The sequence below is a fragment of the Herpailurus yagouaroundi genome, unplaced genomic scaffold, assembly GCF_014898765.1.
Source record: "Herpailurus yagouaroundi ecotype Mexico unplaced genomic scaffold, PumYag 67569, whole genome shotgun sequence".
Lineage (NCBI taxonomy): Eukaryota > Metazoa > Chordata > Mammalia > Carnivora > Felidae > Herpailurus > Herpailurus yagouaroundi.
In genome coordinates, this window is record NW_024420375.1 from 4,239,589 (window position 1) to 4,253,706 (window position 14,118).

General features: G+C 39.6%; 1 protein-coding gene across 8 annotated transcripts in view; it reads right to left on the minus strand.

The window, feature by feature from the left end:
* Window positions 1-13,668, minus strand: part of HDAC8 (histone deacetylase 8) — a 226,833-nt gene extending 213,165 nt beyond the window's left edge. Inside the window, exons 1-5 of one of the 8 annotated variants that reach the window (XM_040467749.1) lie at window positions 13,098-13,668; window positions 12,527-12,579; window positions 9,560-9,690; window positions 7,901-8,042; window positions 774-881 (exon numbers count right to left, since the gene is read on the minus strand). In XM_040467749.1, the coding sequence (XP_040323683.1) occupies window positions 774-881; window positions 7,901-8,042; window positions 9,560-9,690; window positions 12,527-12,579; window positions 13,098-13,322 (659 nt within the window). In that variant the 5' untranslated portion in view covers window positions 13,323-13,668. The remainder of the gene's footprint in view (window positions 1-773; window positions 882-7,900; window positions 8,043-9,559; window positions 9,691-12,526; window positions 12,580-13,097) is intronic. The other 7 variants (XM_040467748.1, XM_040467753.1, XM_040467751.1 and 4 more) reach the window with 7 other exon arrangements.
* Between the last annotated feature and the right edge of the window lie 450 nt (window positions 13,669-14,118).

The window sequence follows — 14,118 nt, forward strand, 5'->3', positions numbered from 1 at the left end:
TCCTATCTTTTTGAACATTTCTTCTCCAGATTCCTTTGTAAGCCTATCTTCTTCTACTTGTCCTGTAAACACTGGCATTCCACAAGGCTCATTATTTGTTTCGTTTTGTTTTTCTGTATTAAAGATGCCTCTCAGGTGATTTTTATCTATTTTCTTAGTTTTAATTACCACCTATCACGCTGTTGATGCCCAAATCTGTATTTTCAGTGAAGATAGCTATCCTGAGCTCTAGCATCTTGCTATTCCAAGTATGGTCCACAGATTGGCAGCATTTAGTATCATCTGAGAGCTTGTTAGAAATGCAGATTCCCGTTTCATCCCAGACCTCCTGAACCAGATCTGCATTTTATCAAGACCCCCAGGTATTTCATATGTACAATAGAGGCTCAAAAATACTGGGCTGGACCCTGTTACCAGCTCTCTAGGAGACATCTCTGATTACATGCTCCATAACCACATCAGCTCTCATCTCTTACTCTTCTTGGTTAATGGTAACAAAATTTACTCAGTCATCTACACAAGAAATCTAGATCACTCCTTCCTTATCATTTATATTAAATTGCTTACCATTCCTATCTCTTCTAGCTACTAAATGGCTCCTGAATTTATTTGCTCTTCTATGCTCATCACCACTGCTTTCACTTCCTTTTGGGTAGATTATTACAGTAAAGTCCTAATCAATTTCTCTATCAACATCCTCCCCCAACTCTCCACCAGTTTACCTGCTGACTTGCTAGAATCAGATCCCTAAAATGCAAATCTGATCATGTTACCTACTCCTGGATAAAGCTTTCTTCAGTGATTTTTCATTGTCCAAAGCCAGGGTTCTTAACCAGGGATCCATCCATCCAGACAAGGGCTTTAAGAGAGTCTTATACTTTCTGAAATTACAAGGAAAAATTTGTGTATGTGCACTTTTCTACACAGTAGACAGTATACATAGTTTTCATCAGATTTTCAGAGGGTCCGTGACCAAAACAGGTCAAGAACCACTGATCTGAAGGATTAAGTTCAAACTATGTAGCTTGGCATATAAGGACCCTTTATACCTCTCCTACCTTTCTTACAGTCACTTACCTACAGGAGTTCCAGCTTTAATTACAGACTTGGAAGTTCCCTCAGCCTTCATGCATCTCTGTCCCTGCACATGCTGTTTCTGGAATAACCCCAAAGTTACATACATAGCCAGTACATGGTGTGGCCTGGATTTGCACCTAAGTCTTATTTCAAAGTTCACAGTCATTTCACTCCACAGTGACTTGACATTTTACATTGTGGCCTAGTACACACAAATACATACACATACACTAGAACAAGTTTCATGAAATCCACCTTGGGATCAAAACATGCTGGCTGCAGCCCACTAAACTGATACAATGTTCTGTTAGTGAACTGCAACTCTCAGTTTAAAAAACACTGCACTAGACTTTTGCTGATACAGAAAGTTCTTATTACTGAGAATTTATTGCCTTAGCCCCAGAAGTATCAAGGTTTTGAGGTTTCCTAGGGATACACAAGCTGTCATAGCATGAAGGCATTTGCTAATGAACTGACCACTTTTGTCAGTCTCCATTCAAACAACCTACTCGTTTAAACACTAGTACCTATCTCTATCCATCTGTTCAATCACTATGTTTTTTATGGATTGTCATATATATCAGTGAGCAATTCACTACAAATCTATCACAAAGTAAAATTACAAATCTTATAAAAATATGCAAGATATCATGAAGTTAACACACAAAACTGACAACCAGGATCTGTAGACCAGTTTACAGATGAAGAGGCGAAAAATAACTAAGGATAATGATTTTAAAAGTTGTTCAAAAGAAAGTGATTTGAATACCAAATGATTAAGGACAAGCCCTCAGAAAAACTGGAAAAGCCCTTGAACATTTTTGGCAAAATCAACCCTCTTAACGATTGTGCTGCAAAAATCTCACAGAAAGTCAAATGTACCATCTTGAAATGTTGCACACTTTTGTTTGAAAAATTAGGCCCAAACAAAAGCAATCAATCCTCAATGCATTCTTTGTTTGTTGTAAGAATTACATAGCATTCAATTCTATTAAGACACAAACGAATTTTAACAGTTTTTAATTATTCAAGTTAGTGTACTAATCAAGCCCTGCCCGCTCCATTATTTACTCTAAAATTTTAGTCCTCCTTTTATTTTTAAAATATAATTTATTGCAAATTGGTTTCCATACAACACCCAGTGCTCATCCCAACAAGTGCCCTCATCCCTGCCCATCACCCACTTTCCCCTCTCCCCCAACCCCCATCTACCCTTAGTTTGTTCTCAGTCCTTAAGAGTCTTTTATGGTTTGCCTCCCTCCTTCTCTGTAACTTTTTGTTTCTCCCCTTCCCCTCCCCCATGGTCTTCTGTTAAGTTTCTCAAGATCCACATATGAGTGAAAACATATAGTATCTGTCTTTCTCTGCCTGGTTTATTTCACTTAGCATAATACCCTCCAGTTCTATCCATGTTGCTGCAAATGGCCAGATTTCATTCTTTCTCATTGCCAAGTAGTATTCCATTATATGTATAAACCACATCTTCTTTATCCATTTGTCAGTTGATGGTTTAGTCCCCCTTTTAAATGGGTTCACTAAGTGGCCTTCTGTCTGGTACCAAGTACCCTCGAGTAATAAGAACCTCCTGTATAACTCTTTGTTTCCTCATCATCTGGAATACAGCAGGAGCTTAATAAAAGTTTGTTAAATGAATAATTGCAATGGCCTTCTCCTCTCTAGCCTCAGTTCCCTCAGATCCAATCAGCACATTGCCACCCTCTCTAAAATTCTTCAGTAAATCCCCACTGGCCTGAGAAAAAAGTCCAACTCCTCAGCATAGCTTACAAAACCTTTACAGTCTGGTCTTGCTCTATTTGCCCTCACATTCTGGCCACATTTAACTACTTGCAATTCTCCAAATGCCCCATACTTTCCACTGCCCTGTTTTTATTGTTCCCTCTGCTTGGAAATCTCCATCCTTGCTGACGATAGGAAGGCAAACTCCTTCTCCTTCTTCTGTACACTCCACCACCCTGCACATAACTGGAGCATACACTGGTCATATTGTGTCTGTACTGTAACTGCTTCCCACCTTGTTCCAAGCAGTTTTTACTATAAAAAGTTCTGCTGATAAAATACACATTAGAGAAGATATAGGAAACAGAAAAAAGATACATGTATACGTGTGTATGTATGTATGTGTGTATCTATATATATATCTATATCTTTCACAGTATCATCATCCTCACAAAGTCACCAGTATCATTTTGTTGTATTTCCTTCTAAGAAGAAAAAAATGTTTTTTTCATAAGCATCTATTTTTTTACATGACTAATCAGAGTGAATGTACAATGTTACAGCTACCTGCCCTTTAAAAACAAAGCCAACATTATACAATATGCACTGTTTTTTAAAGTTGTATTTTATTTGAGAGGGAGGGAGGGAGGGAGGGAGGGAGGGAAAGAGAGAGAGAGGAGTGTGAGAGCGGGGCAGGAGCAGACAGAGAGGGAGAGAGAGAGAATCCCAAGCAGGCTCCACACGTCAGTGTAGAGCCCGACTTGAGGCTTGAACTCACCAACCGTGAGATCATGACCTAAGCCGAAGTCAGATGCTCAACTGACTGAGCCACCCAGGCACCCCAATATGCACTTTTTTTTTTGTTATATAGTCATCCTAACCACCATTTGTTAATGGTTACATAATAGCCCATCAAGTGGATATGTTACAGTATAAAACTTAACCATTCTGCTGTTGTTGGATATTCAGGTCTCCCTCCTCTTTTTTGGCTATAAGAGAGAAATGACCATCTTCATACACACAGCTTTTCCATATGTTGGATTGGCTTATTTCCTTAGGTTAGATTACCAAGAGTTATAGATATATGAGGTAAAAAATCTTTCTTCCTTCAGCTCAAATCTGGGAGGAGAAAAATGTATACATGTATATACTATATTTCAATCTCTCTTCCCATAATTATCAGTGATGCTAAATATTTATTCATGTTTATTTACTATTTGTTTCCTCTTTTGTGAATTGTTCATGTCTTTTGTCCATTTATCTACATTTTAGCGTTTTAAAAAATCAATTAGAAGGGCGCCTGTGTGGCTCAGTCGGTTAAGCATCTGACACTTGGTTTCGGCTAAGCCATGACCTCATGGTTGGTGAGATTGAGCCCTATGTTGGGCTCTGCACTGACAGCGTGGAGCCTGCTTGGGATTCTCTTTCCTTTCTTTCTGCCCCTCCCCGACTCGTTTTTTCTCTCACTCTCCCTTTCTATCTCAAAAGCAAATAAATAAACTAAAAAAAAAATCAATTAGAATAAAGAATTTAAACATCTGTAATATTTGCTGTAACTTTTTTTGCATCTTTTGATTTTGGTAATATTTTAGCTGCAAAAGTAATAAAATCTCTTTCCAGAAATTTTGCAAACTAAAGAAACACATTTTTAAAAATCATCAATAATTCTGCTACCCTAATATAGCCACTATTATTATTCCCACTGTTTTTTTTAATATGTGTATGTTCTATAAAGTTGTAATTGCAGTGTGCATACAATTTTAAAACCTGATTTTTTATTAACACATAAGTATTTTTCTGAAATGCTCTATCGTCTTCATAATCATCATTTAAAAAATAGCATAATATTCTATGGAGTAGATTCACCATTTCCTTATTACTACATATTCACATTATTTCTAATTTTTTTTGTTTCATAAGTAACACTGATAAAGGCTTCCATGCAAATAGTTTTTTTGCATATTTTGCATTATTTTTTCTGGAAATATTCTCAGTAGTAGGATTAAAGGACATCAGTCCTTATCCCTAAGGTAGATAAAGGGCATTAATACACATTAGCTACCAAATTTAAGGGGCTGAAACACTATTACCAGCCAAATAAGTACCATCTTTTTCAATTCTGGCTTAAAGAGAGGCTACTTAGTTGTTTAAATTTGCATTTCTTTGATCAGTAGTGATGAACATTGCCCCATGTTTTCCAGTTGTTCTTAAACACCTTTGCAAATTTTCTATTTGTGCTCTTTGCCCATATTTCTTATACTTCATACTGTGTAAGTGCCTTACTTAGAAAATATAAACCTGTCACATTCTGTCATATTTTTGTCAAATATGCCTTTTTAGTCTGTGTTTAAATCTTATTTTTTAAATGACCACAAAACTTTTAAAAATTATTTTGGTTTTAAAATTTTATATATCTAAATTTGTTGATCTTTTCCTTTGGGAATTTTTTCTATTACTTCCTAAGCTTAGAAAATCTATTTCCCTTCAGAAGCCTGATAAATATCCATTCATTCTAGTTTTTTTAATTTGATTTTTTATATTTAACTCTTCAATCTAGCTGCCACTTCTTTTAGTTTATTACAGGAGATGAGGGTATAAATGCTACCAACTGTCACAACATCATTTACTGAACAATCCTTTCCACTCCTATTCACTTGCAAAGCATCTTTTATAATAGACTGAATTCTTATATGTAAAAGTCTCTTTGAAGAGCATACCGTAATATCATCTGTCTAATCTTATACCAGTGGTACCACGTTTTCATTATTCTAGTTTTGTATGTTTAATATCTAATAGCATTAGTCCCTCATCATTCTTCTTTTGAAGAATTGTCTTTGAAAATCACTGTTTGTTTTTTAGTTTCTGAATGCAATTATTTGCTGTCTTACCTCTTAAGGTATCAATTTCTTGAGGGCAGGATTGGTTTTATTTCCTTACAATAGACTGCTAAGAATGATATTACTGGGTCAACAGGTATGAACATTTTCCCCACTCTTTTAAACACTTATTTCCAAAGCTTTCAAAAAGAGTGTACCAGTTTCACTGTAACCATGCCAGAACAAGGATATTTTGAAGATTTGTTTTCAAAATTGGTCAGGGAAAAATATACCATGCTTCAATTTTTATATCTCTGCTTATTAGTGATGATAAACACATGCTTGGCATATAGTAGGTGCTTAATCAGTGCATGCTGAATGAATAAATGGCATGTCTGAATCCATACAAGTATTTGGGGATGGAAAAGTTTAAACAAATATTGTGGTTAAAATAGATAATGCTTGCTAGATGTAAGTTGGTGGGCTACATGCTTGTAGTCCATTTGCAGAGATGTTCCAGAGGTGCCAAGAACCCCCTAGAATCTGGACCAGAATTGGGGCAATCCCTAGAGACTCTCTGTAATTTCTATTCACCACAGTGTCTGTTTCCAGGTAGGATCATCTGAAAGCTGTCTGAAACAGTTAAGATAATACCCACCTACATGTAGCCCAGAAGCAGCCATGATTGGCTCTAGATTGAGTATGCTTCATTTCAAAGCAAAACAGTGACAAGTGGCAGGTATCTGGGTATTCCACTAGAAACGGATCCAGGCCCTGAATTTAAATACATAAGATCTGGGGTGCCCGGGTGGCTCAGTCAGTTAAGCGTCCGACTTTGGCTCAGGTCATGATCTCACAGTTTGTGGGTTCAAGCCCTATGCCAGGCTGTGTGCTGACAGCTCAGAGCTTGGAGCCTATTTCAGATTCTGGGTCTCCTTCTGTCTCTGCCCATACTCCGCTCATGCTCTGTCTCTGACTCTCAAAAATAAATATTAAAAACATTCAAAAAATTATAAGAAACTCAATGTATAAGATCCTCCAGTGCCACATGCAGAAACTAGATCTAATTCACAGGATCAGGCATTTTCCACGAAACCACATTACTTTTCTTCCCAACTTGCTAAGCACAAGAGGATTCGAATAGAGGTCGTTGGTTCAGACAGGCTGGGTTCCCCCTCCCCCCCGACTCTGCCTTTCATGTGTGGTTTAAAGGAGGGTCATTTTTTTTTTTGTCCTAGGAATCACTGTCTTTATTTTGAAAATTTTTAATAGAGCAAAAGCTAACAAAAGGTAAGCTGTTTCTCTTTGTTTTTAAGGCCATGTAAAACTCCTTATTAAACACTGGTTCTCTTAGCGCCATCACCTCAGTAGTAGATTCTAGTAGTAAATTTTCTCAAGGACTTCCTTGGTCACACAGAAAATCTGCTGATTTGATGAAATGAATTCCATACTAGCATCTTAATCTTCATCTGCTGAGGTTGTACTCAGTTTTATTCTGAAAACCAAAGTGCCATTTTCTCTGGACTTCAGAGCACCAAGGAGTATCAAAGTCATGGCCAACAGTATGCACCTGAGAACAGCTGTTTCAGAAGCCCTTTCTCCTTAGAGTGACACTGAACTCTCTCAGTTGGTTGCCACTATCCCTAGAGATGGTAGCATGAGCTTCCTTCTTGATTCTTCAGCATTTTGTTTTAAATCTATTCTCATTAATTTTCCACCTGTTTGAAAATCCGTTTGCCACTTCTTTCAGAACTAGTTCTAAAATTCACCTCTTCCAAGACTTCCATGATTAATTTCTCCATACTGCTAAATCTCTTCAGCTCATATATATATTCAGTGGGTAAAAAATTGATATTGCTCCCTAATTATTCTAATTTTGTTAGTGTTTCTAGAGCATAAGTCCCTTGAAGTGAGGGGAATGTCCAAAAAGCTGGAAAGAAATGTAGAGATTGTCTAGTTATATCCTTTGCCCTGCCCATTTTCCTGATGGAAAAACTGAGGCTTAGAGAGGTTAATCTTTCCAGGTCAGTTAGCCAAGTTTGTAGAAAAACTAGGCATAGAGGCCAGGTATCCTGCCTTTCAATGGTGTGGTTTCCATTATATTGTCCTATCTTCTTCTATTTCACTTGTATCTCTTCAGGATGCCTGGTAAAGTGCTATATGCATACACAAGTCTCCCAATAAATGCTGATACAATAAGCATAAGAGTTTACATAACTGAGAAACTGACTCAAGGAAAGAGGCAGAAAGCAGAAAGGTCATTTTCTTACTTCTTTGCATGATGCCACCCTCCGGACCAGTTAATTGCTACTTTGCACATTCCATCAATCAGGCATTGGGCAGCTGTGATTGTAGCCCCTCCTACAGCTGCTGCGTAGTCAAATATCCCTTCAGTGGCTGGACAGTCATAACCTTTGGGCAAACATCAGAAGAGTTTGTTAAAAGATGGATTGGAGAAAGAGGAGGTGTGATACTGTGGTTTATATAATAGGAAATATTTATACATGATCTTCATTTCCATTTCTGACACAGAGCTCCTAAAACTGTTGGAATTTCCTGAACAATGAGACGAATAAAGGTGTCTTTGTGATACTAATGAGGTGACCTGTGGATCATACCTAAGGATGGAGGTTGGTAGCCAGTGGAGCAAATCAGGTGATTGAAGGTTGGAACTACCAGTCCTATCCCCTGGCCTCCTGAGAGAGGAAGGGGCTGGAGATTGAGTTCAATCACCAATTGGTCAATGATCTAATCAGTCATGCCTATGTAACGGAGCCTCCTAAAACGCAAAAGGAGGGCTGGGAGAGCTTCTGGTTTGGTGAACACATGGAGATGTGGGGAGACTGGTATGCCTGGAGAGTGCATGGAGGCTCCACATCCTCTCATCATACCTTGCCCTATGCATCTCTTCCATCTGGCCATTCTGAGTTATACATATCCTTTTGTAAGCAACTAGTAATCTAGTGATTAAATGGGTTCCCTGAGTTCTGTGCACTGCTCTAGAAAATTAAACCCAAAGAGGGGATTGTGGGGACGTCTGATTTATGGCCAGTCAGAAGCACAGGTAACAACCTGGGCTTGCAATTGGTATCTAAAGAGTAGAGCAGTGTTGTGGTACTGAGTCCTTAACCTGTGGGATCTGATGCTATCTCCAGGCAGATAGTGTCAGAGTTGAATTGTAGGACACCCAGCTAGTGTCCTGAGTACTGATTGGGGGTGTAGGAGGAAGGTCCCACCTCCACATATTCGAAGTGGGTCTGGAACTCTATTAGGAGGAATAGCTTGATATGTGACAACAACATATCTTACCAAAAAGCTCCTGTGGTAACATCAGCTTCCAAATGAGAAGCAAACATCTCCAATGTTGGGGAAATAATTTTTTTAAAGCATTGGACCTAGAAAGGCTAAATCTTCAAGATTAGCTAGTCACACCCTACAGATGGAGAAACAGAGTCCTGAGAGGTGATATAGCTTATCTTGGTCATACAGAGCCAGGTCTGGGACCCAGGTCCCTTGACTCACTATCTCCCAGAGCAGAGTTCTACTAAACCATGCTATTTCTCTAGACTATCCCATTGGCCACCTACAGTTTAAAAAAAATACAGCTGTTTAATGTGAAATAGGGTTGAAAACTTATCCAGAACATAAACATGTACTCAAGTTTTAACAGCCAGACCCAATGTGGGCACTGCTATTGGGCTTAAGCAACTAAAAGATTTTCCTCCGTCTAATCCGTCATTTGGTTTTGCTCAACTCATATGGTTTGCTTGTTCAGTGAGATACGTGTTTAAGCTAAGAGATTAATATTGTGGTTAACACATTAGTTTTTAATTAAAAAATAAAGACTTTCATGCAAGTTGTAAAATAAGTAGTTACAATTTATAGGTGGAGGTTGTCTACCTCCCATCACTGCCCAGTAATGACTTTACCTAGCCCGTATTCTACGGAGTCTGGATGATCGTCATCTCCTTCTTGGCTGACCTTCTGGAGATGCTGCAGATAGGCATCAGTGTGGAAGGTGGCCATCTCCTCCATGGAGGCTACTTTGGGCTTAACTATCCTAATAATAACAGAGAACAAAGAGAGGTGAGTGAGTCAGAACCAGAGTATGCCAGAAACTGGAAGCAGGAGCCAGCAGTCTGAGCAGAAAATACAACTCCCAGCTCCCAGTTCCAGTGGGCTGAAATAATAAACATGTTCTCTTCCTTTACTGATGTAGTCTTCACTTCCTCACATCTCTGTAATGATTCCACTAATAAGGGGTGAGAGGACAGATCTCCTTGAGTTCACAGGTAGTAAAAAAAAAAAAAAAGCCAGTGATTATATTTAAGTGAAATAATCAGATATTGGACAAACTTCACTCTGTGAGTTACAACTTCCATGACAAACTAGTAGGCAGAGATCTTTGCACTTGAATTAGTTCCTAATTGGGACATATAATCCTTTCAGCTACAGTTTTACTTTAAAAAATTTTTAAGTTTATTTATTTATTTTGAGAGAGCGAGTGAGAGAACAGGAGAGGGGCAGAGAGAGACGGAGAGAGAGAATCCCAAGCAGACTCTGTACTGTCAGCACAGAGCCTGACTTGGGGCTCAATTCCATGAACTGTGAGATCATGACCTTAGCCAAAACCAAGAGTCAGACACTTAACTGACTGAGCCACCCAGTTGCCCCTAATTTTACTTTAATAGGCAACTTTATTATCATGAATTTTGAATTTGGAGTTGAGAACTGAGCACCTCTTCTTAATTCTGTACTTATCAGCTCCATAACCTCAGGCAAATTGACTTCTGTAGTTCAGTTTCCTCACCTGTAAAGTGGGGAGATCTTATGGGACTTAATGTGAAAATGAAATGATAACATATGAAAACGCTTTGTGGATGACTATCATTATTGTTAATACTAACAGATAACAAATAGGCAACTCAAAACATAAAAGTTCCTATATTTGGTCCCTCATATCCACCTCTGAGAGGAAGAAGAGAAGGGACTTTGCTCAGAAGCTCTCACAGGAAGTGACAAATAGAAGTGACTCAGAATACAGGGTGGTGTTAAGCTAACAACCGGACTTACCACCTTTAACTTGTCTGCCTATTCCCCATTTCTTTTCCTGACTCTGCCACTGCCCCTTAAAGTGTAGTCTATGGACCAGTGGTGGCGGCGGCAGCGGCGGTGGCAGCGGCAGCGGCAGCAGCAGCAGCAGCACCTAGGAGCCTGTCAGACAGGCAGAACTTCAGCCTTCAGCGCCACCTTAGATCTATAGAATCGGAATTTAACAAGGTGATTCATATGTACATTCAAGTTGGAAAAGCGATGACCTACGCCACAGGGAGGCAGTAGTGCTTTTTTTTTGTTTGCTGAATGGGAACTCAGCCATGGGTTTTTCATGAATTAATATGACTGTATAGGCTAGTACTGTCACCAAGCTGGCCAGAAGAATCCTGTAGCTCAGTCTCAACAATTAAATATATATAGTAGCGCCTGGGTGGCTCAGTTGATTAAGGGTGCAACTTCGGCTCGGGTCATGATCTCATGGTTCAAGCTCTGCATCAGGCTCACAGATGTCAGCACGGAGCCCACTTTGGATCCTCTCTCTCTGTCTCTGCCCCTCCCCCACATGCTGTCTCTCAAAAATAAATAAATATCAAAAAATTTCCATATACATGGCCAAGATACAAGGACTCTTGCTTCTCCTTCAAGAAAATGACAAATCTGTGCATTAAAATAAAAATGTTACAGTTTTTTGGACCATGTTTTCCTGCCCTAAGGTTTCTAGTGCCCTTCCTCTTATCTAACAAACACTTACAGAAAGCCTCTCTGCTTAATAGCAAGGGAATGGGACAGTTCTGCTTTACATCGATTTCTTGTTTGTCTTAAAATATTCTTTATGTTTATTTAATTTAATTTGAGAGAGAGAGAGAGAGAGAGAGAGCGTGCACACATGGAAGGGGCAGAAAGAGAGAGAAAGAGAGAGAATCCCAAGCATGCTCCACACTGTCAGCATGGAGCCTGATGTGGCACTCGAACTCACGAACAGTGAGATCATGACCTGAGTGGAAATCAAGAGTTGGATGCTTAAACCACCCATGTGCCCGTAAAGTAATTTTTGGAAAAGTTAAGTAACTGTGATGGAAGGCATATAGTTCTCATGTCTACCAAACATATGGGAAAAAAAAAAAAAAAGGTACTCAGTAAATGATTTTGTTAATAATAAGGATAAAATTTGAAAGCCTATTACACTACCTTCTGGGGGAATAAATGAAGTATACTACACAAGTCAGAGTAGACACTCACCTATTTGGCCAGACAATGTCATAAATAATCCTACAAGTGACAGGGCTAAAATATCCATTCTTATAATGATAAACAGCAAGTTCATTCTTTTTTTTAAAGCAACACTTAAGTGTGTGCTGAGTTCTGGTTTGGTTGTAGTTTTGCTTTGGTCTTGACTTGTCTCCAGGCTTAATTGTAAAAGTTAGGTGATAGTGATGGGGTGTCTAAAAGTCTTAACTTGAACATACACCCTCAGATTTGGCTTAGAAATAAACACATAGAAATCTCAGAACATGTCACAGGTGAATAAAATTTCTTTTCCATCAGATGGGTTTTAGTACCCTAAGGTACTCACCTTGAAATCTCCACAGGGCACCTATCCCTAGATTACTTTCCCTTCCAGCAATAGAATCTTATTTCTAATGGGTCTTAACTGCTTTCCGTACTTTTTTCAAGTTTTCTTAATGCTTCAAGAGCTTTCACTGGGTTACAGGCAGATTACAAACACTGAATTGCAAAAAACTTTGAAAGAAAGGACTATTCTCTTCCTAATTAGATCCACTGTGAAGTAGGATACTAAGGAGCACTTAGCTTCAGGGCTTGGTTCAAGAAAGACAACTTACCTCATTTGCTTATGCAGTGCATATGCTTCAATCAAAGAATGTACCATACTGGCCTAGAAGCATCAACAAAAAAGAAAAAAAAAAGGCAGAAAAACGTCTCTTCAATGTTTATTTCAGAGAAATACCATCGACTTCATCATCCTGAACAAAGAAAGTAACTTTTAACTCCCCTCGCTTTTTATTTACCAGTTGCAATGCACTTTAGACAAAATAGATACAAAGTATATAAATAGCTAAGGAGAAAGCCACCGGGCCTTACGGAGGTGCTGGAACGTTTCTCTTGCAGCGTCTTCTCCACTTCAGGGATCCCTTGTAGTGGAGCCACCATTCCCTAGTACCATCCCCTCCCCCGCACCCCTACCCCCTCCGGTGCGTTGGACGCCCCGACGATAAATGCGGCGCTCTCAGAAACTGTAAGGGAACACTTCCTCCATAGCCTAGCACACCTGCCCAAATTTCTGCTGAAGATTTCCCCCAGCCCGGAATCCTCTCAGCTTCCTAATGCTGTCCGGTCCAACAGCCCCCACCCCCACCCTAAAAGCCCACGGTCTTTTATCCCGACCTCTCTTACCCGTTTGGGGACTTTGGCCAGGGAGTCGCACATGCTGACATACTCGGGACTGTAGATGTACACTGGAGGCAGCGACTGCCCACTGTCCGCCGGTTCCTCCGGCTCCTCCATCTTCCAATTCCAGCCGTTCCGGAGCCACCTTCTGGATCCGGCTTTTTTCAGACTCAGCCCGGGCTCCTGTTCCTGCTCCTCTGAACGGCCGCAGCGGTGCTCCCTGGTCAACATTCCCTCCTATTCTCGTTATTGCCAGAGACACTGTCCCAGCTCCCCAACCAATTGAAAGAATACATGGGCCCTCCCAGGCCAGAAGCCCTTCATTTAGTGACCACGGTACAAAAACGAGAGGTCGGCAAATATAAAAGCCCAAATAACTGCCAATTAGGATCGATAATTTATGGGACAAATAAGCACGGTCAAAACTAACCATCCTTGTTGCCCTACGGGGCCATTTGAAATGAGGTCAGACCAGCTTTAGAGCATGCTGGGAGATGTAGTTTTGGGGGGTTCGAGTAGCGGAAGAGCCGGGGCTAATTGCTAAAATAGCCGCGAATGTGAGTTTTAGCGCTAAAAAAACAAAACAAAACAAAACAAAACAAAACAAAAAAAACCAAAAAAACAAGCAAACAAACAACAAAAAAAAAGCCGCCCAGCTCTTCGTGAATTGTTTCAATCTGCAGATACACCCATATAAATATTTAAAGATAGACACGATGTGGCCACCAAAAGCCCAGCACCACCCACCTACGTTAGACAGGCTTTTTTGGTGGGGGATTAATAAATGGTTGCAAAAGATTTGAAAAGTTTACACAGTAAATTTTGCACACAACTTTATTCCTTTTCATCATTAGCAATCCATGTCCATGTAAGAGTTAAAAACCTCAATAATTCACTCTGGCAAAGCCAAAAGCATTTTTCAAGAGGCTGGCTGGTAATCTTGAAATTGCTTTGTAGATTCCAATCAAGCACTGATGTCAAATTACTCTTTAAAAATTCGTGTGGGAGGGGGTGAGCACATACTTTC